This window comes from Pseudorasbora parva, chromosome 1 (assembly GCF_024679245.1).
Source record: "Pseudorasbora parva isolate DD20220531a chromosome 1, ASM2467924v1, whole genome shotgun sequence".
NCBI lineage: Eukaryota > Metazoa > Chordata > Actinopteri > Cypriniformes > Gobionidae > Pseudorasbora > Pseudorasbora parva.
The window spans coordinates 46,944,024-46,964,759 of NC_090172.1; the positions used below are offsets into that span (position 1 = coordinate 46,944,024).

At 36.5% G+C, this 20,736-nt stretch overlaps 3 protein-coding genes across 4 annotated transcripts; 1 reads left to right on the plus strand and 2 right to left on the minus strand.

Annotated features, from left to right (window-relative positions):
• Positions 1-7,784: 7,784 nt before the first annotated feature.
• si:dkey-6n21.13 (P2Y purinoceptor 3) lies at positions 7,785-11,034 on the minus strand. The gene is made up of 2 exons (XM_067451496.1): positions 10,810-11,034; positions 7,785-9,992 (listed from the first exon to the last, which is right to left on the minus strand). The coding sequence occupies exon 2, from the start codon at positions 9,876-9,878 to the stop codon at positions 8,640-8,642; it is 1,239 nt and encodes a 412-aa protein (XP_067307597.1). The 5' UTR covers positions 9,879-9,992; positions 10,810-11,034; the 3' UTR covers positions 7,785-8,639.
• A 171-nt stretch (positions 11,035-11,205) lies between these two features.
• si:dkey-6n21.12 (schwannomin-interacting protein 1) lies at positions 11,206-18,476 on the minus strand. 2 transcript variants are annotated; one of them, XM_067451512.1, is made up of 7 exons: positions 18,116-18,476; positions 16,833-17,050; positions 16,563-16,678; positions 16,398-16,485; positions 16,021-16,182; positions 15,226-15,343; positions 11,206-11,791 (listed from the first exon to the last, which is right to left on the minus strand). In XM_067451512.1, exons 2-7 carry the CDS (start codon positions 17,037-17,039, stop codon positions 11,691-11,693), a joined length of 792 nt encoding a protein of 263 aa, XP_067307613.1. In that variant the 5' UTR covers positions 17,040-17,050; positions 18,116-18,476; the 3' UTR covers positions 11,206-11,690. The 2 variants fall into 2 exon arrangements, with proteins under 2 accessions (XP_067307613.1, XP_067307605.1); XM_067451504.1 differs by having other exon boundaries at positions 18,120-18,475.
• A 497-nt stretch (positions 18,477-18,973) lies between these two features.
• rnaseka (ribonuclease, RNase K a) lies at positions 18,974-20,602 on the plus strand. The gene is made up of 3 exons (XM_067443111.1): positions 18,974-19,242; positions 19,783-19,865; positions 20,062-20,602. The coding sequence occupies exons 1-3, from the start codon at positions 19,165-19,167 to the stop codon at positions 20,204-20,206; spliced, it is 306 nt and encodes a 101-aa protein (XP_067299212.1). The 5' UTR covers positions 18,974-19,164; the 3' UTR covers positions 20,207-20,602.
• The last annotated feature ends 134 nt before the right edge of the window (positions 20,603-20,736 follow it).

Consider the following 20,736-nt stretch of genomic DNA (forward strand, 5'->3'; position numbering starts at 1 on the left):
CTGCCAATATTGATGTGCTGCTACTGTCAGGCACACTGAAGCATCAAGTGGTCCAAGGGAGGAAAGAGGACGAAAGGAACATACAAAATATATGCAGATTAATTCAACAGCTTTAATGGTTATACTATCATAGAGGGGGGAAAATCCAATTCAGCCTAGCAAATAAAGGATGCAAATTCCCAGCTGTCGGAGAATAACTCGCTGAAGAGGCCACCTCAGCCACACCTGGTGATTCAGACATGAATCATTTATTGTTTGTCTGGTCATTTGTAAAAAAAAAAAAAAAAATACATGAGTTGGGAAAAAAAAAAACCCTGCTCTGTCACATTTCTATTCATAAATCTGAAAGACAGTTTTAACTTGTAACCTAATTCTAAATACAGCACAAAACGACAAAGACATCATCTCAAACTACTTTGTCAAAAACTTATCTCTGATGCATTTATTACACTTATTTATGATATAAGCAGAACACTAGGTGTTCAATGCTGTCATGTTAATGGAGAATGTCCCAGGCTCCCAGTGACAGCACATCATAATTTGGAATTTGTCCTTAGAACTTACAAACCATGATGTGCTGCTACAGGGCACTCTGGGCTAAATAAAAAGATGACGGCAGACTTGATTGGTCCTCACTAGGATAAGATTAGGGAACAAAATTAATTGTTGGATTAAGTGTGACATGGAAATGTCTTATGCATATTTAGAGTCATTAAAAACTAATAATATAACAATTCAATAAGAAGGCACTGTGAACAGATTGCTTCTTTTGTTTCTGAAAAAAGTAATAAAAGTTGTGTGACAGCAAAGAGTGACAGCATTACTGCATTTTCTCTGGCACAGACAATCATGAGGAAGCTTGTGGTCACACACATTTTTTAATGCCAGTCTAATAATGCCCTTTGATACTTAATAAGTGAGTTACTATGCACACACTGTCCTAAAATGGATGTTGAGGATGAAGACAAAATGGAGGATAACAAAGGGGGGAGATGAGGAGAATAAACTAGCGCCTGTCAAAAAAGGTTTTATAACCATGGGAATAATCTAATGTGGGTAAAATTAAGGAAGTAAATTTATTTATGATTCTTTTCTTTAAAAAAACAAAAACCTTCATCTCTAAACTTTAAACTTCTTGGGCTTAATACTGTGAAACAAGATTAAGTATCACTATAATAAATCAAAGTATATCTAATAGCATTAGACATACAGTAATATAACGTTGTATATTTTTATTATCCAATGAAGTAATTGTTACCAAGATTTTTTTTCTTTTTAAATTAACTTAAATGATTCTAGGAATTAAAAGTGAAATTTGTCCAAATGTAAAAAACAAATAAGAGGACAGAAAGAAAATAATGCTTGTACACGCCACAATCAATTTCACAAAGACAAATATTAAGAAAAAGGTGGCAAGTATACATTAACAACAACCAAAAAACCTTTAAGGTTTTTAACTTTATGGTCTGCAGTACATTGGGGTTTTAATTATGGAGAGATAAGAGGATGACTGAGGTGAGATAAGTTAAGAAAAAAGGTTGGAACATTTTTTTTTTACCAAAGTAGTTTTTAGTTTTTATTCATTGTATTATTCATCTGTAAAAAGCCAGTGATGGTCAAAGCAATGAGGGTATATGACAGATCATTTGTTGTAGTGTGTAAAAGTTAAATGGCAGAAAGTTATTTTTTTCCCCAAAAAAACAAATTGTTGGTTTTATTAACTTGTAATTTAAAAAGAGAAAATAGGAAAAAAACGTTTACACCTACAACACTGGAACAACATAAATGTGGCGTCAATTTAATAGGAAAACCACATTATTAATCAGTTTTGCTAGAAAAATAATTTTATATTTATTTTGTTCAAAACCAATGACTGACAAAACCTGAAAGGACTAAAAAAGTATTTGTTTTTCATAATCTTAACAGTTGTGGCAGAGAAAAATAAACACCCAAGTATTTTTGAAGGGTTTCAATTTTTCTTTTAAGTACACCACACCCTATGTTGTGTGATGAAGTTCTAATGTCAGCAGAAAATCAAGGCCTAAATACCAAATAATTAATTCTGGCTGCTGTAATATGCCAAAACATGATCTTTAATTTTTGCTTAAAGATATTTGAGACTTAATTTTGAAGTTACAGATCACAAAAAGAAGAAGTTTATCTACAGCAAAATGCTGGCTAAATTTGTGCTACACAAGAGCCAAACGTTCTTTAAAAAACGTATGATATTTCATATTTTATATTTCATACTTTTAGTTGAAATCAACCCTGACAAACACAGTTACATCTCATAAAGGGCAGCCTATTTAAGGTCTGAGTCAAATGATCACGTCAGCACAGTTGCAGAAGGCATTTGCTTCTGTCTACTTCTGCCCGTCGTTCATCGAGAGGGAGAGAAAGGGGGGTGGGGGGTGTTAGCAAAAGAGAGGGAGAGAGAGAAAATGAGAAAAGGATAGACGGCAATGGGTGGGAGAGAGAGACCTAAAAGAGAAGCTCACACACTTACATAGACACATACACACCCTGGCCTAACTTTGCTCACCCATTCAAACCAGGGGCCGTTTTGGTTAAGCTTTGAAACGGACACAGAAAAGATTTCACTTACCCTCGATCCCTGTTCTCCAGCAAGTTAGGCAACAGGGGAGAGGAAAAGGTGCCTGGTATTCACAAAGTAACCCGCCGGACTCCCCTCTTCCAGTGTAGTCTGTCTCCTGCACCTGGATAGAAAAAAAAAAGTAATTCCCCAACTTAATTCAATGAAGTTGTTTCTGTATTCAAAAAAGCCAAGCAAAGTAGTTGAAAAAGACTTTTTCATTATTTCAGAAAACTCGATTAAACTCACAAAGTAGTTCGCCCACTGCAAATATTTTAATTCTTCGCAAATCTACAGCTAAATCTACAGTTAAAACAGTTTGGCTGCTTTCAAAAAAAATTGTAGAAACAGAATTAAAAAGGAAAACAAACCCACACATGCACTTATCAATGGGAATCCCAAGTCTTAATTTCAGGTCAAAAATACACCCATTCGTCTGAGCTTGGGGCTCCCATTCCAGATTGGGGGGTGGGGTTCCAAGAGTCAAATAAGTGCCTAAACCTTTTGTCCACCAGCACCTATTTTCAGCCCTTAAACCCCTTTCTCTCCCTATTCACCTTCAGACCAGCAGTCCAGTGCAGTGTGCAGCCTCTGCTTAGCTGTAGCTAGTGAGGCTGCCTGAGGAACTTGGTAGGCATAAAAAGCAGGGGTTGTAGCCTTTTTCCCGGGGCATCAGTTTCTACAATTAAAATGAACATTTTCGGGAGACAGGAAAAATCTCCAAAAAAATCAGGGCATCGCCCTGGGGTCCCCTTAGAAGAGTGTGAAGTTTGAGGACAGTCGGTGCTACCGTTTCGGAGGAAAAAATTAATTTCTAGGGCATAGTGTCTGGGGCGCGTCAGTGCTAGCAGCTCTCGCTTGCTTGATTTCTTGTAGCCTTGCCAAAGCATTCACACAGCCAACGGAGAGAAAGAGAGGGGGGGGGGGGACAAAAGAAGGAGAAGGCTCGGCTGCAAAGACGCACAGAAAAGGGGATATGAAACTAGGAAAAGTGTTATGCGTTCGTGTTGTTTTTTGCGTTACACTGCGGGAAAGCTTTTACCACAAACTCCAAACACAAGCGACCGCACATGGGGTGTTTCGAGTCCAAACGCATTGTTCAAAAAGGAAAAAAAAACAACAACAAGAAGATTTTATATTATCGCCATTAGTTCATAATCCATTGCAAGAAAACTAAAACAAAAAAGGAATAGCAAAAACAGATGGCAAGAGTCTGGAGTGCTCAAACAAAGCAAAGTTTTCATACTTTGATACTCTTTATACTGTTAGTGCAACCGGATTTTAAGCAGGGTCTCTGTGGGTTTTCTGTGTAGTACAAGGCTAGCTACAACGATTGGAGAATATGTTGATCTGGTTCTACAGATAGTTTTACTGAGTGCACAACCATGGTCCAATAGTACACACAAGCCACACACACACACACACACACACACACAGAGCCAGACAAGACAAAGGCCTTTGGTTATTTAAGTCAAAAAAGCAGAATTAAAAGGAAAATTAAAGTCTAGCCATCAATACATTTTCAGATTAATATATTGTTATGGAAAGTTTCATTCAAATATATTCTTACATTTCACAAGTTGTCTAAAAACAATATTAGCTACCACAATAATTTACTAATTATACACAACTAAAGCTAAATAAATGTCAATAAATTAATTGGGGGGGAAAATTGAATAAAGTTACAACAAAATTCATTAAAATTAAACTAAAACAGCACTATTATATTGTACTCTTGTGAAGATCATTTTTGTTCCAAAATGATGAGTCCCATGTCGTTTACCTTTTAATCCAACCAAAACCATCTCGTACAACCAAAAACAAAAGCACTTAAGCTTCAGGAACCACACACCCAAACAGGAAGACTAAAAATACCCCGACTAAAAACATAAAAGGCAAGCAATAAAGATTTTTTCTGACATCTGCCAGTAAAGACTTGTTTGAATTAACCAATAAGAACAAAATCCTAGAAATTCACAATATGACAAATAACTAACTTACTACAGCCTTTATGAAAATTATAAACAATTATGTAAATGGTATAAATAATATGACAATAAGCAGTTAGTAGGTATGCTAAACTATTTATTTGACTGAAAAATTGAAAACTACTTATTTCAAACCTTTTTTTCAAATCCAAACTACACATGCCATGCCCAGCCTCTCCCTTATATTACTTTCAGCAGATGTGTAGCAAAATCAAGAAATATTGTTTAAAAATGACATCCAGGAACAGGTGCAGAGCTTTTATGGCATACCCAAGACTTCATCTATGCCATTTATTCATTTGTGCAACTTCAGTCAGTGGCAATGCAGTAAGTTACATGTACACTGCATACTTTTAGATATTATAAAATATTCTATATGACAAGAAACAATGGTCAAATCATTTACTGCAAAATTTCAGATGTTAAAAACAGTTTTTTAAAGTAAATCTTGTGAGGCCAGAAAGAAATAATGAAAAGGCAACAAGGAAACCACTGGAATTAATACATTAACTATAAAGGAAAACCAATGCCAAAACTAAGAAAAAGCAACGTGTACTTTTATCACAAGGTTACAGGGTCATTGTAAATACCACAACATTCCCTTTGATAATAACTTTAACACTTTAAGTCAACTTTTAAAACCGCACAGCAAAGTCACACATCATTCTATAATATAAAATCATACATCTGTAATTTTAATTGCAAATTATTTGGACTTTAAAAATAAAATAAAATAAAACATACGCTAGATACATATAAGTAGTACAGCACGACAATAAATTAAGATTACAATCTGGAATATTAATTTGCCTGGCAAATGCTATAAAATGATCAGTTAACTTATTTAAAAAATAAAGCTCTGTAAGATGAATGAATGTTTCAAAACTGCCAATTAGTCGGGTGTCGAGAAATTATTTATAATGTTAATGCATGTAATGAATTGTTTCGTAACTTGCATACTTGGAAACGTTAAATTTTGATTCATCGCCAAATAATTCTGTCGTGTTCTCGAATGTCATCTCAAAGCGCGTCTTCGACTACTTTCGAAATACGTCGTTATTTTTTAGCCGCTGTCCAGAGTTCCTAGTTTCGTCACGCTGTCACATTAAGATGTCATTTGACGAACCAACGTTCTGATGTTCAAATCACAAAGACTGAACGACTTCATTTAGCTGTCATTATGATGTTAGACAATACGTTTGAATTCCTGCCTACACTTGTTCGATTGACGAAATCGCTGTGAATGGATCTAATGACCAAATCTCTTATAAGATGGAGCGAATACAAAGAGGGGAAAGTAGTGCTTAAAGCTGGGCTGTGGGTGAGGGGACAGATCCAGAGGGGAGTGGTTCAGAACATTACACGCACCGAGAAATCATTGTCTTTAAAAGCTAACATTTGACAGACTTAGAAGACTACTTTTTTCGGTTAGCTTTATGGTGTTAATATAGTCAATGTATCGTTTAGGTTGTGATAAGTTGTTTGGACGTTATCCCGAGGGTTCCAACACGTTTTTGAGGTAGTCTGTTTAATTATACTGAGAAATGATATCGGTTTTGTTTTGTTCAACACAAAAGAAAGAAGTGCCGAAACAGCTTACACTAAACAACAATTATAAAGTTAGCAACGTCTTTCTATAAAAGCATACGTCATTTTCTGAAAGTACCATTACTTTGTATTTACAGCTACATGCTCGTTACTTTTTAAAGAAAACTCGTATTCAGTTAATAATACACTTTAAAAGACACTTTTCGAGGAAGCTTTAAAAATATGTCGATCACCAAAATATATATATATATAATTATATAAATAGGGGAGTAATAATTACGTACCTTTTATGAAAATCCTCTTCCACTTTCCAATATTTGAAAAAAAATTTGTTAATGTAATAAACAGTCTTGAGGGGGGGAAATGTGAAAAAAAATCATAATGAGGAATAATGTGGCTGTTAGAAGTGTTCCAGTCACTGAGGCTCTGAAGTTTGAAAATGGCGCCAATGTTCCACTGCAGCAGCTCTACCACTGTGATGACACGGGACAGATAAAAAAATAAATATAAATTTTCCCCAGTGAAAAATATTTTTTTTCACAAACGGATTTATTGCACTTTGGTTAAAATAAGCGATTGTAGTTATCTCTTGTTGAATTGTTTGCTTCTATAATTTATAATTATTTTTTTGATAATTTTTGATAACCGTCAGATCATGTCTTAGCCGCGGTGCAGGTCGGGAAGTACCATTGCTGGTTTTCTTTTAAATTTCCAAACTACTGTCCTGAAATGTCCGCTATGTCGCCCCCTGTTGTATTATCTGTGTATTTTCTGAACTTGCACCCTAAAGTCAAGAGCTTTATTTTTTTTTACCCTTTGACTCAACAACAAACAAACAAAAAAGTATTTAACGTAAGTATTAACTATTTTTATGCCTGCTTGTATTGTTTTATAGTTATACCTCCCCGGCACCTTTTATTTATTATTTATATTGTTATATATTTTATCCTCTTTTCTTGATTTATTATAGCCTACAAAATTGTATAGTGTTTCAATTTGCAATTGAACTAATGTTTGATATTAATTTTCCTTTACTAAACTTGAAATACCAATATAGACGAACACCAGAGTTGCAAAATGTTATAAATGTAGCTACATATTCTTTAGAACCTGATATACAAGGCCTAATGTCCAGGACAGAGACAGAAACTTGTGTAAAAAACGCACCAGATAGCAGGGAACAAAAACAAATGTGTGTGTTTTTTTTAATTATTTCTTTTTCTTTGTGTCTAGTTATGTTTAATATGCATTTGACTTGACCTAGACATTGTGCTGTTTTTATATGGTTAGAAAACTAATATAAAGGTATAAAATACCTTAATAAAAATACAATCCAGAGAGCATATTGCAACTTCTGTCACTGCCCAGGGTAAACGTTTGCTCTTATTGCAATAATAAATATCGGAGTTATGGATTATGACTACATTAAAAATCTCTTCCATATTAAACCATCTATACTCAACATAGCATGATCTGTGCATCAGCACTATCATGAGTCATGACTGTATAGTACATTATCATTTACTGCAAAAGCTAACTATAGTCTGTAATGAGATCTTCACAGGAACAGAAAGAGCTACATTTATTTCTGTAATGCTGACAAGGTACTTCGTTCATAACATGCATTCTTAAACTAATGTCATATAAATGTTTACATTTAGACAAGCTATCCTTTGGTACAGAAATATTGCAACAGGACAGTTGATCATTAACCAGTGTAATACCAAGCAGTAATAACAGTCTATGAGGTTGAGGTCTTCCTTGGATCATCTGTTTTTAACTTATTTTAGTAAGACGGAAGGACAAAGGGTAGTTTATGTGCCTTATACTGATGTACTCATGTTCAGCGTACTTAGAAAGTACACAAAAACAAAGCTCCTGGTACAATGCATATGAAAAAGGGAGTTGACTGAAAAAAAAAGCTGGACTGTTAGGACTACTATGGACAGTCTCTGTAGCTTAGCTTGCAATGTTAATATAGCAAGATCCCTTGACCATCACCCTCAACAAGTTTATTCTACAACAAATTTAGATTCTACTCACCCAAGAAAAAGCTAATCTGGAATAGCCCTAAATACATAGCATCTTCAAAAGAGCTCAAAGTTAGATTTTAATTTAAACCGGTTCAGAAAATGTTTATTAGAACAGTTTAATTATTCACAATTAATCTATGAAAGCATTAAACATAGTTCCTGCACAAAATATGCCTACTTTGAGGTATGCCAACAACTGCAAAAATAAGATAAGTGTAGGCTATTATTATATGTGTTTCTGCAATTTATATAGACTAAATCAATAGTAAACATAATCAATATTTTTTCAACAAAGAATTAACCCTCCAAACAATCAACAAGTAAAACAATCTGTTAGGGGTTTTGAAAAAACAAAACAATACACAGGATTATACAAATACAATGAATATAACAAAACATTACAGTTCATTTCGAATGAATCCCATGAAAAGCAGTTTCACCAGGCTCACTTGTTGGTGTCCTACACACTGTTATTCCTCAAGGTAGGCCTCTGTATGCATTGTTTTCAGCTGTTGGCCCATTGTCCTTATGGTTCCGTGTCTCCTCAGCTTCATTCTCCTCTTCCTCTCCTTTTCCCAGCATTCTCAGTGGCCATAGCAGACCATGCTGGGCATGTTTAGGTTTTTGACAGCAGGGCCCATTTTTCTCTTTGGTAAGGAAATAAAGCAGTGCATTCAGCCAGGCGTTGAATGAGGCCAGAGGCCGAGTGATTTTATAACAGATGGAAACCATGCGCATGGTGTGGCACTGTACCTTACTTGTCACTTTCAGAAGCAGAAAAATTGTGCGCGTGACATGAAAGGGAAAGAAGCAAAGGGCAAAGAGCAGAGTGATAGTAATTATGGTCTTGATGGACTTGCGACGCCTGTTCACATAAGGTGAATGAGCCCCCAAGATGATTGACATGCCCTCTCCCCCTATCCCTGCGACGCTTTCACAGCCAGTCCCACTTCTGACTCTTTGAGGAGGAGGTTGAGAGTGCAGCGTCCGAAATATAGTTAACACTACACGCGAGTAGCACCAGGCAATGATGCTAAATGGCGCAAAAAAACCCAAGAAATGAAGTGTGACCCCGTAAGGGATGTAATCATGGAACTCTCTATCAATGGCATCATCCCAGCAATTATTGAACATCTCCTCCCTCGTGCCCTTACCTTCACGGGGAAGATACTGTGTCTGTGCAAAACGAAAAATTGGACATGTAAGTGCAAAAACAGCAATCCACACCAAAACGCAAGTCCCCTTCACGGCTCGTTTGGTCTCCAAGGTGATGGTCTTCATGGGGTGACAGATGCCCAGGTAGCGGTGCACTGAGATACAAGTGAGAAAGAAGATGCTGCAGTAGAGGTTGAAATAAAAGAGGAAGCGCACTAGGCGGCACATGAAGTCCCCGAACACCCAGTCGTCCCGCATGACGTAACTAGCCACTAGAAATGGTAGGGATAAACCATACATGAAGTCTGTCGTGGCCAGGTTCACCATGTAAATCAGGGATGCATTCCAGCGTCTGGTGCGTCGAAAGGAACGGTAGAGAACCACAAAGTTTAGGGTTATGCTGAAGACAAAGGTAAAGGAGTAGCAAATTGGCAGGAAGATGTACTTGTAGGACTCGTCAATATTGCAGGAACCAGTAACTGAAGAATTAGGTGAGGAAGAAAGCTTGGTGTCTGCCCCCTTCTCTGTTTCAAACAAAACATTAGGCACTCTTGTCGTCATTGTCGGCTGGTTCTTATGGAGCGTCTTTGTTTCATCCTCCCATTCTTTGCTTTAAAAACACCTCTTTGCTTTTCCAAAAGGCAACTTTTTAAAACTCCTTCTTTAGTTTAACATCTATGAAAGATAAATTGCTGTTAGGATACACAAGATGTAACAAATTGTCAAAAGCTTTGCAGATGTCATCCCACAAAAGCCTCCACTTACTTTTTCCTAGCCCCCCTCTGCATCCCCCCTACTCTTTCACAACTGTTTGCGCATAGGTATATATGCTGCTGATTCAGACCCTTTTCACTTCATTAACCCATCAAACAGTAACCACACTTCCCCTCTATGTCCTATTCTCTATCTTACCCGCCCCTCACCCCGTCCCTCACATCAGGACTCTCTACCCCATTCCTATTCCTTGAAAAAAATATAAATAGAAACATAACTGTTAGCTTTAGAAACTTTTAGCATTTGTCAAACTATGCCTAGACTCCCACTGGACCCATTTGCACATTAAACATCTTTTTGATCCTATGTTATGGCTATCTCTAACTCCTGGTAAAGTTAGCACACAGACGACTGAGCTCATGGTGAATTGCTTATTGCCTACCACTTCTCAGACATATAAGACCCTATGTCAATAAATGAGTGAGTGCCTGAAGGTCACTAAATGACATTAAGGTAGTCTGCTTTGGTTAAATAAATACCAAGGTCCTTACTTGGGGACAACATCATAAATAGAGCAAACAACCCTTATTATAAATCACTCTACCTACATATCGCAAGAGTTCACTGCCTGAATTTATTTAATGGTAAGACTAAAAAGACAAGAAAGATTTATATGTAATAATATAGGTATTGTAAAACACAATTGACATGACATGCAAGGACAATGAAAAAACGCCTGTTACATCTGGTTATGAGGCGTTGAAAAGTGTTCACTTACCTATTTAATAGAGCAATAAAGTCCTTTTTATAAAATAACGAATCTTGGTATGAATAAAATGTGTGGACCACCTCTATTCCAACACTGAAAATGGTAAGCTAATTTGACTATAAAGCTAAATACAGAAGAGCAAATAAAAAAAGATTTGGATGTAAAATTAGCTCCGTCTAGTCATTCACCCCTGAATCTGTCCCTTTCACATCACTTTCTCGAACTATTTTTACCATTCTCTCTCAATCCAACCCTCCTTGGTCATCTCTTGCTCCATGATCTGTCCCTCCCTCTTTCTTCTTTCCTCTATTAGTGCTGAGCTGGCCTTTTGACAATACAAACTCTGGCTAGGCAAAATACACACACAACAGATGAGCAATGACGTAAGAAAACAATACACATATCTAATCTTAATGAAATCCCTTTTATTCCAAATAAAAATATTGAAGTATTTCACAAACAGTGACAACAACAATCCAGTTACGAGTTGCTTGGCAATGTATGTATGCACACATACTTTGTAGCATTTAATGAGCCATGTATTAACATGTGAGGCTTGGCATAATTTGCTTTGCCACTTAACAAATTAGAGTAATTTTGAGCAAAGTAGCATAGCATGGCATATACTGTCTTTTTTGAATATGTTGCTTTATCTGTTTGACCTAACAATTTTAAGAATGTAAACTGCAGTTTTAAATCCTCATCGGTGCCTTAAAAGTGTCACAAAAAAGGAATGAAATGAACGAAAAACTATAAAAACCTTAAAAGTCTTTTGCAGTGATGATGGAGTGCTGTAGATTTTCACAGTAAAGTCATTAGTTCAGGCAGCTCTTGTAAACGAATGTCCCGTCATTTTGTTCCTTAGAGGAAATACTTTCTTTGATCGTGCATCAGAGTGATGTCATATCTTGTACCTCCAGAAGCATGGCGTCCTGCTCTGTTCTCAGTTGGTCCCTTGTGAGAAGTCGACCCACCAGCTCTGAACTGAGGTCTATACACACATAGAAAAACGCTTAATCATTCATTCACAACAGACAGTAATACAAACGTGATTCCAAAGATGTTGGGACACTGAACAAATTGTGAATAAAAAAGAATGCAATATTTACAAATCTCATAAACTTATATTTTATTCACAATAGAATATAGATAACATATCAAATGTTGAATGTGAGACATTTTGAAATGTCATGCCAAATATTGGCTCATTTTGGATTTCATGAGAGCTACACATTCCAAAAAAGTTGGGACAGGTAGCAATAAGAGGCCGGAAATGTACATAAAAGGTCAATTGGCAACATGATTAGGTATAAAAAGAGCCTCTCAGAGTGGCAGTGTCTCTCAGAAGTCAAGATGGGCAGAGGATCACCAATTCCCCCAATGCTGCGGTGAAAAATAGTGGAGCAATATCAAAAAGGAGTTTCTCAGAGAAAAATTGCAAAGAGTTTGAAGTTATCATCATCTACAGGGCATAATATCATCCAAAGATTCAGAGAATCAGGAACAAACTCTGTGCGTAAGGGTCAAGGCCGGAAAAACCATACTGGATGCCCGTGATTTTCAGGCTCTTAGACGGCACTGCAACACATACAAGAATGCTACTGTAATAGCTTCCAGAAAACATCGTCGGTGAACACAATCCACCGTGCCATTAGCCGTTGCCGGCTAAAACTCAAAAAAGAAGAAGCCATATCTAAACATGATCCAGAAGTGCAGGCGCTTTCTCTTGGCCTAGGCTCATTTAAAATGGACTGTGGCGAAGTGGAAAACTGTTCTGTGGTAAGATGAATCAAAATTTGAAGTTCTTTTTTGGAAAACTGGGATGCCATGTCATCTGGACTAAAGAGGACAAGGACAACCCAAGTTGTTATCAGCGCTCAGTTCAGAAGCCTTCATCTCTGATGGTATGGGGTTGCATGAGTGTGTGTGGCATGGGCAGCTTACACATCTGGAAAGGCACCATCATTGCTTATCCAAGGTCTAGAACATCATATGCTCCCATCCAGATGTCATCTCATTCATGGAAGATCTTGTATTTTCCAACATGACAATGCCAGATCACATACAGCATCAATTACAACATCATGGCTGCATAGAGGAAGGATTCGGGTACTGAAATGGCCAGCCTGCAGTCCAGATCTTTCACCCATAGAAAACATTTTGCACATCATAAATAGGAAGATGCAGCAATGAAGACCAAAGACAGTTGAGCAACTAGAAGCCTGTATTAGACAAGACTGGGACAACATGTGAGTTGCTAAGCAACATGGGGGAGAGGACGCTGGCGTTGTCTGTTCGCTGCTTCTCCACCCACAAATCATGTTCACTGTACTATTAGATTTAGATTGTATTTTATTTTATTATGTTTGTGACTAGTCTAACAGTCAGAGCTACAATTGGGACTGTTGCTGATTGCTGGCAGCCACTGAGAGGACGTTGTTCACCGTTTTTTTCCGCTTCTCTGCTGTTTTTGTTTGAACTGTTGCGGTTGGTTCTGGTTTGAAGGACTTTCATGTTGCTCGCTGCAGCTGCTCTAGCTTCTTGGTGTCGGCTGCTCACTGGTGGCCTCCCTCGGGCTGGAACTGCATGGTGGCTGATGTTTGCACCGGGCTAGCGTCATCAGCGTCTGGCATGATGTTGGGATGTTCCGCTTCTCGGCTGCTGAGTCTCGGCTGCGCCACTGTTCCATCTTGCATTGCGGACGTGGAACGGCTTGGACTTCTGCGCCGACCCCGGTGTGTCCACAGAAGTGCCCGAAAAGCTTTGTTTGCCTCCTGCATGGTGCTGTAGCGATCCCCATCATCTGGTCTTCAGCTGCCATGCCTCGACGACGTCATCAGGACACTGCCGAATTGGGAATGGGGCAATAGAGCCTCTAGCGCTGGGAGAAATGTAATACATGGAGTGGACCACAGTGTGCTGTGGAGCTTACAGAGACTTCAGACCACCATCAGCTCTGTTTTCTGTTCACCATCAGCTCTGTTTTCTATTCACCATCAGCTCTGTTTTCTGTTCACCATCAGCTCTGTTTTCCATTCACCATCAGCTGTTTTCTGTTCACCATCAGCTCTGTTTTCTGTTCATCAGCTCTGTTTTCCATTCACCATCAGCTGTTTTCTGTTCACCATCACCATCAGCTGTTTTCTGTTCACCATCACCATCAGCTCTGTTTCTGTTCGCCATCAGCTCTGTTTCTGTTCACCATCACCTCTGTTTCTGTTCACCATCAGCTCTGTTTTCTGTTCACCATCAGCTCTGTTTTCTGTTCACCATCAGCTCTGTTTTCTGTTCACCATTAGCTCTGTTTCTGTTCACCATCAGCTCTGTTTCTGTTCACCATCAGCTCTGTTTTCTGTTCACCATCAGCTCTGTTTCTGTTCACCATCAGCTCTGTTTCTGTTCACCATCAGCTCTGTTTTCTGTTCACCATTAGCTCTGTTTCTGTTCACCATCACCTCTGTTTCTGTTCACCATCAGCTCTGTTTTCTGTTCACCATCAGCTCTGTTTTCTGTTCACCATCAGCTCTGTTTTCTGTTCACCATCAGCTCTGTTTTCTGTTCACCATCAGCTCTGTTTCTGTTCACCATCAGCTCTGTTTCTGTTCACCATCAGCTCTGTTTTCTGTTCACCATCAGCTCTGTTTCTGTTCACCATCAGCTCTGTTTCTGTTCACCATCAGCTCTGTTTTCTGTTCACCATTAGCTCTGTTTTCTGTTCACCATCACCTCTGTTTCTGTTCACCATCAGCTCTGTTTTCTGTTCACCATCAGCTCTGTTTTCTGTTCACCATCAGCTCTGTTTTCTGTTCACCATCAGCTCTGTTTTCTGTTCACCATCAGCTCTGTTTCCGTTCACCATCAGCTCTGTTTCTGTTCACCATCAGCTCTGTTTCTGTTCAGTTTTCTGTGTTGGTTGATTGTTTGTATTATTCTATATTTTTACTTGTTATTTTTTTGTTGTTATTTTTTCCCTTTGTTGCACTTTGAGATTCTTCACAATGAAAAGTGCATTATAAATAAAATCTATTATTTTTATTATAAACATTCCTATACCTAAACTTGAGCAACTTGTTTCCTCAGTCCCCAGACATTTTGCAGACTAAAAAATTATAAAAAGAAGAGGGGATGCCACACACAGTGGTAACCATGGCCTTGTCCCAAATCTTTTTTGAGATGTGTTGATGCCATGAAATTTAAATTAAACTTATTTTTGCCTTAAATCTATAAATTTTAAACATGATGATATATCATCTATGTTGTTAGATAATTCTAAATTATCCATATATATTCTAAATAAAATATTGAAATTTGAAAGTTCCACATCATTGTATTCTGTTTTTATTCACAATTTGTACAGTCTCCCAACTTTTTTTGGAATCAGGTTTGTACCATCACTGTAGCATCATAGTTCATGCTTTGGCTTACCATGAATGTCTTTGCTTAGTGAGGTCCTCAATGCTTTCAACTCCTTCAAGCTGAAATTCTTCAAGTCATTCCGCTCATAGTGCTTCCTTTCTCTGATAGCCTCACTGGGAGGTATAGTCTGTGATGTAGTGTCAGTGGAGAGCAATTATGTTTTTGCATATCTACACTACCATTCAAAAGTTTTGGGGTCAGTGAGATTTTTTTTTGTTTTTGAAAGAAGACTGTTCTGAAGCAGCATTTATTTGAGTGAAAATAAAATAGAAATACAGTAAAAACAGCAATATTGTTACATTTTTACATATGCATATTATTACATATACATATATTTAAAATTACTGTTTTCTATTTTAAAATGTTATTTATTCTTGTGATGCCTGAATTTTCAGCATCATTACACCATGATCCTTCAGAAATCATTCAAATATGCTGATTTGGTGCTCACAAAGCATCATCATCGATGTTGTGCTGCTTAACATTTTTGTAGAAACCATGATACAGGATTCTTTGATGAATAGAAAGTTGAAATAGAATTTCTCTGTAACAATGCAAAAACTTTTTACTGTTACTTTTGATCAATTTAACTTAAGTATCAATTACTTTTAAAACAATCTTACTGAACCCAAACTTTTGAATGCTACTGTACAGAACATTCCATGTATAATTTTCTAATATGATATACTAAATCATTTATAAATTTACAATATATTAATAAATGTACTTTATCGATTCAGATGCATGGGATGAAAGTCTATACATGCATAAGATATTCACCATGAGTTTGTGCTCTACTCTAACCTGTTTTTGCTCCAGTCTCAATTTGTGTCTGAGTACACTCAGTGCAGCTCTGACATCATTCTTGAACCCTCTTGATTTGGTTTTCTTAGTCGATGCAGAGCTTGAACCATGCTCCTTCTCTAACCTTTCAATGTTGCCACTCTTACTGGACTGCTTTGCCACCTGAAATGGTAAAACAGAGCATAACTAAAAGTATTATTATTTCTTGTCATAAAAAAGACATGAACAAAATTGTACAGTATGTCTCTATGTCTATTCTTCTCTATATCTGAGTGCTACACCCACTAAAGTTGTTCAAACTGTTCACATTATGTTGCCACCCACACCCAGCAACAGTGGAAAAACATGCAGTGTGGCAAACTGGCAATTTATTTCACCTCTTTCTTTGCCTCCATTTCCTCTTCTTCCTCCTCACTTTCACTGTTATTGATGAAGCACAGCTGTAGATTCATCTGGCTCTGGAGCCTAGAATAATAAATCATAGTTGCTACAGATTTTACTCAAATTGGTAAGGTGTTTGAGAATCATAGAATCTATGTGACCTTGATGTCAGAGAAGTCAGACGACTGTTGCAATCGTCCTCCATGTCCTCGTAGGATTCTCTGTGACTGCTCAGTCCTCTGATTTCTGGCCACTCTACTGTCAGTCTGTCCAAGTCCTGCAGAGAAACACTTTAGTTATAATTCTTAGTGGCTATTACTGTAGAAAAGTAGTCAAGGAGTAAACTGTAGCACTTGCCAATCCATAACAAAATGTGTCAAAAAAACGTTTTACAATTTAATACAGATGACTATCTTTACTTTCATTCAGACCTTTTCCCTCTGTCTCCGCTCTTCTTGTTGCTTCTCAAGTTCAGCTATACGAAGGCTGAGATCCTCCCAGTGCATGATGGGTAAGCCCAGGTCATCATCAGGGTATCCCTCTTGCCATAATAAGGCTGCCCCCTCTGCATCCTCCTCTGTCTCATCACTCTCTTTTTCATTTCCTCTTTCCCGCTCTTTTTCTTTTTCTCCGTCCATTCCCAAGACCCCTACCAGAATAAGAGAAAGATTAAGAAGTCAATATATTTTGGGCAAAAAAATGTTATTTCTATAATACGATACTATGAGAGAAATTGGCATCATCAGATAAACATACACACACACAATATATATATATATATATATATATATATATATATATATATATATATATATATATATATATATACAGTACAGGCCAAAAGTTTGGACACATTACTATTTTTAATGTTTTTGAAAGAAGTTTCTTCTGCTCATCAAGCCTGCATTTATTTAAACAAAAATAACGTTTATATATATATATATATATATATATATATATATATATATATATATATATATATATATATATATATATATATATATATATTGTGTCACCTGATCCTTCAGAAATCATTATGATGATTCATTTTCAAAGTTGGAAACAGTTCTGCTGCTTAATATATTTTCATTACCTGTTATACTTTTTAAATAATACTTTGATGAATAAAAAGTAAATGCACACAAATTTGATTTTAGTCCCAATGTTGTCAAGAACTGATTCTGTTAATTCGCCAATAGTTCTCTAGGGTTTTGTGGGTTCATACATCAATTCAGACTAGTGTATTGTTATCCTATTTTTGATTAGTATTTATTTATTAAGTACTAGTATTTATAACTATTCAAAATAGTTAATATATATATACAGTTTTCTTCAGTTACATAATATGTAGCCTATTTCAGTCGTAACTAACAATTTACTTGCTAAAAAGACATGTCAAGCAACATTTGTGTTTTGTTTGTCTTCACAAAACATTATGGACGAAACATTTAATCGGTTTTCCCCGTTTAAACGTTACAACATAACGGGAATGAAGTCATATAAACGTATTTCATCGGAAACTGCAATGTCCCAAAACATTAACCCCGAAACTGACTAGACTGGAAATGAGGTAATAATCAAGAATATATTTTTCCATATTTTAAATAATATACACTTATTTAAAAGTCGTGTAATGTATCACGTTTGGCCACGTATTGAACTGATGATGTATCCAAAACTTTTGTATAGCTTATTAGTTTTTTGAGAGGTATACATACTTTTTTGGTAGAATGTGTTTGCAAATTCTATCCTTCTGTCCAACAAGTCAAAACTCATACATTTCCAGCCTTTTCTTGGACTTTATTAACTTGTTTTACTCCGTGCTGTCCCGTTACGTGCCCTTCTCGTCTTCGTTTATCCTTCACTCTTTTTCATCATCCATGAAGATGAATTTCTTTCTCTTTTCCGCTCCTTCGTAAACTTCGATCTTTAGAAGGTTTTTTCATCCGTTCAATCAATCGAAAATTTTGTTCCTTAAAAATCCTCAACGCAGACATCAAAAACTAAAGGAATTTGGCGTCGTTTTGTTATGGGGAGTGAACGTGAAGGGAGGAGAATGAGCGAAGAAGAGTAATAAAAGTAACCACTTCAGGTGTCTAGTTTCAGTTATTTGCAATCATGATTAAAGATTAGTCGATAATATTTCAAATTTTTAGTGTGAAGGACAGAGTTGCAAATTTATTTTTCTTTTCTTTTTTTCTCCATGCCTCATTTTAAAGAGGAAAACAAAACTGTTTGGGCTTGGTGTCAAATGTCAACAAGTCTAAGCATGCTTACTTGACAAAATTTTAAAGGCGAATTGCTGTTTTTTATTGTGTTTATACAACATTTAAAAAGTCCTCTATTTGGGACTAAACATTATTTAAATATATTTATAATTCACGGAATACACATTTTAATTCTCAAAAGTTGCTGGTGTTTTATTTTATCCGTTCAACATGATAACCCCAGTAAAGAATGGCTGGAGTGTATTTTTGCGAACAACAGACAGTTGAGGTTGAGGAGCTTAAAACATTTTTAACGAAGTGCTAAAAGTTTGTTTCAAACTCTTTATGACGTTGCACTCTGCTGTCACTCTACTTCCGCTTCCTCTAAAGTCAGCTGACTTATCGGGTGACTGTTGACATCGATCTTACCGAGACCAGAAAAAAACTTAAATGTAACTTCTAAAAGTTCAAATGAAAGTCGTATAACGTTAATTTTATTTGAAACGGTCCTCTGGCATCTCTGGTAAGCGAAACCTAACAAGCATTTATTATAAAAATGGCTTCTTTGCTTTTCTGCGGTCCTAAACTGGCAGCATGTGGATTGGTCCTGAGTATTTGGGGTGTCATTATGCTGGTAAGTTTAATATTTTCTATTGTGCCACTGTTCTTGTGTTTTCTATGCATTGTTAATACATGCTGAAAGGCCATTCAAATACATGAATTGCCTTTAAGTGTATTATACATCCAAATCTTCTTTAATTTGCTCTCTGCATTCTCACACACACACACACACACACACACACACACACACACACACACACACACACACACACACACACACATATATATATATATATATATATATATATATATATATATATATATATATAACTGAATTAACTGTATAATGAGTAACTTCCATTCACACGTAATTTTAACTACATGCAGAGTTCCTGGAAAAGGACATTTTTAAAAGTTTGATTTCCAGGCCTAATGGAAAAGTCTAGTAAAAATGTTTTTGTTTTTCTAAGCTAAAGTATTTATTATTCACCTAGAAACTGTCCTTTGGGAGTCCTGCAAAGTCATGTAAAAAATCATATCATGAATATAAAATGTTGGTGGTGGGATAAATACAGCCCCACATCATAAATATTTTCTCTCTTATTTCTCTTAGGCAATGCTGGGGATTTTTTTTACCACACATTCAGCTGTGCTCATAGAGGATGTGCCTTTCACAGAGGAAGACATGCATAACAAGTGAGTTCCTTTTGCTATTTACTCATTTAGTCCCCCTGGAAAATAAGCCTGTCTTAGCATAGGGAATGTCACGTGTATTCACAAGACTTCATCATAGTCTGTGACTGTTTTTTCCCCTCTGCCTGTCCAAATGTGTAGTTCTGTCTAGTCAAAAGTGTGCCTATTTTCAAACTAACACTCTTTTCTCTGATTTCAGAGAAACGCCACTGCAAAACATCTATAAATTGTACAACCAAGTTGGATACAATTGCTTCATTGCAGCAGTAATCTACGTTGGCATAGGATTCCTATCATTTTGTCAGGTTCGCATGAACAAGCGCAAAGAATATCTGGTGCATTAGTACCACCTAGTGATTGGAGTTTAACCCTACCTCTAAATTCCCTTGTTGTGTTTGTATGTAATAATGCTGCATTTGCCTTAAAATGATGCTTAAATGAGTTTGGATATTTAAGATTAAGTATTTTTCTGTGCTTTTCTTTCTTGCCTTTCTATCTTGAAGCCTGTCATAAAATACAAAATGAGTGAGATTGACCTCACTCGTTTGCCTTTTATTGTGCTATTTTGATCTGTGGACCTACCAAATCCTTCATAAATATTGGTTATCTACAAACACTGTTGGTAAATGATTTAATTGTGATTTTTATTTATAAATATACAATCTCATTAAGTAAATGTTGTATGAAATTTTACATGATCACATTGGTTCTGTTTTCTCAATAAATGACTTGAGATTTTGCCGATGCAGTTTGTCACTATAGAAAATGTATACGTGTAGACCACAGTCTATGGTGTAGACCTTGCCTCTGAGTATACATGGTTCTGAAACTTCTAAATGCTTAATGCAGAAATTAAATGCTATTAAAACAATTC

Excerpts from the sequence above, each read along its gene's own strand:
- rnaseka (XM_067443111.1), top strand. The coding sequence starts at position 19,165 with ATGGCTTCTTTGCTTTTCTGCGGTCCTAAACTGGCAGCATGTGGATTG. Across the intron at positions 19,243-19,782 it reads TTTGGGGTGTCATTATGCTG|GCAATGCTGGGGATTTTTTT; the intron begins GTAAGTTTAATA and ends TATTTCTCTTAG. Across the intron at positions 19,866-20,061 it reads GAGGAAGACATGCATAACAA|AGAAACGCCACTGCAAAACA; the intron begins GTGAGTTCCTTT and ends CTCTGATTTCAG.
- si:dkey-6n21.13 (XM_067451496.1), bottom strand. The coding sequence starts at position 9,878 with ATGACGACAAGAGTGCCTAATGTTTTGTTTGAAACAGAGAAGGGGGCA.
- si:dkey-6n21.12 (XM_067451504.1), bottom strand. The coding sequence starts at position 18,177 with ATGAGTTTTGACTTGTTGGACAGAAGGATAGAATTTGCAAACACATTC. Across the intron at positions 16,679-16,832 it reads AGCGGAGACAGAGGGAAAAG|GACTTGGACAGACTGACAGT; the intron begins GTCTGAATGAAA and ends GTTTCTCTGCAG. Across the intron at positions 16,183-16,397 it reads AAATGGAGGCAAAGAAAGAG|GTGGCAAAGCAGTCCAGTAA; the intron begins GTGAAATAAATT and ends TTACCATTTCAG.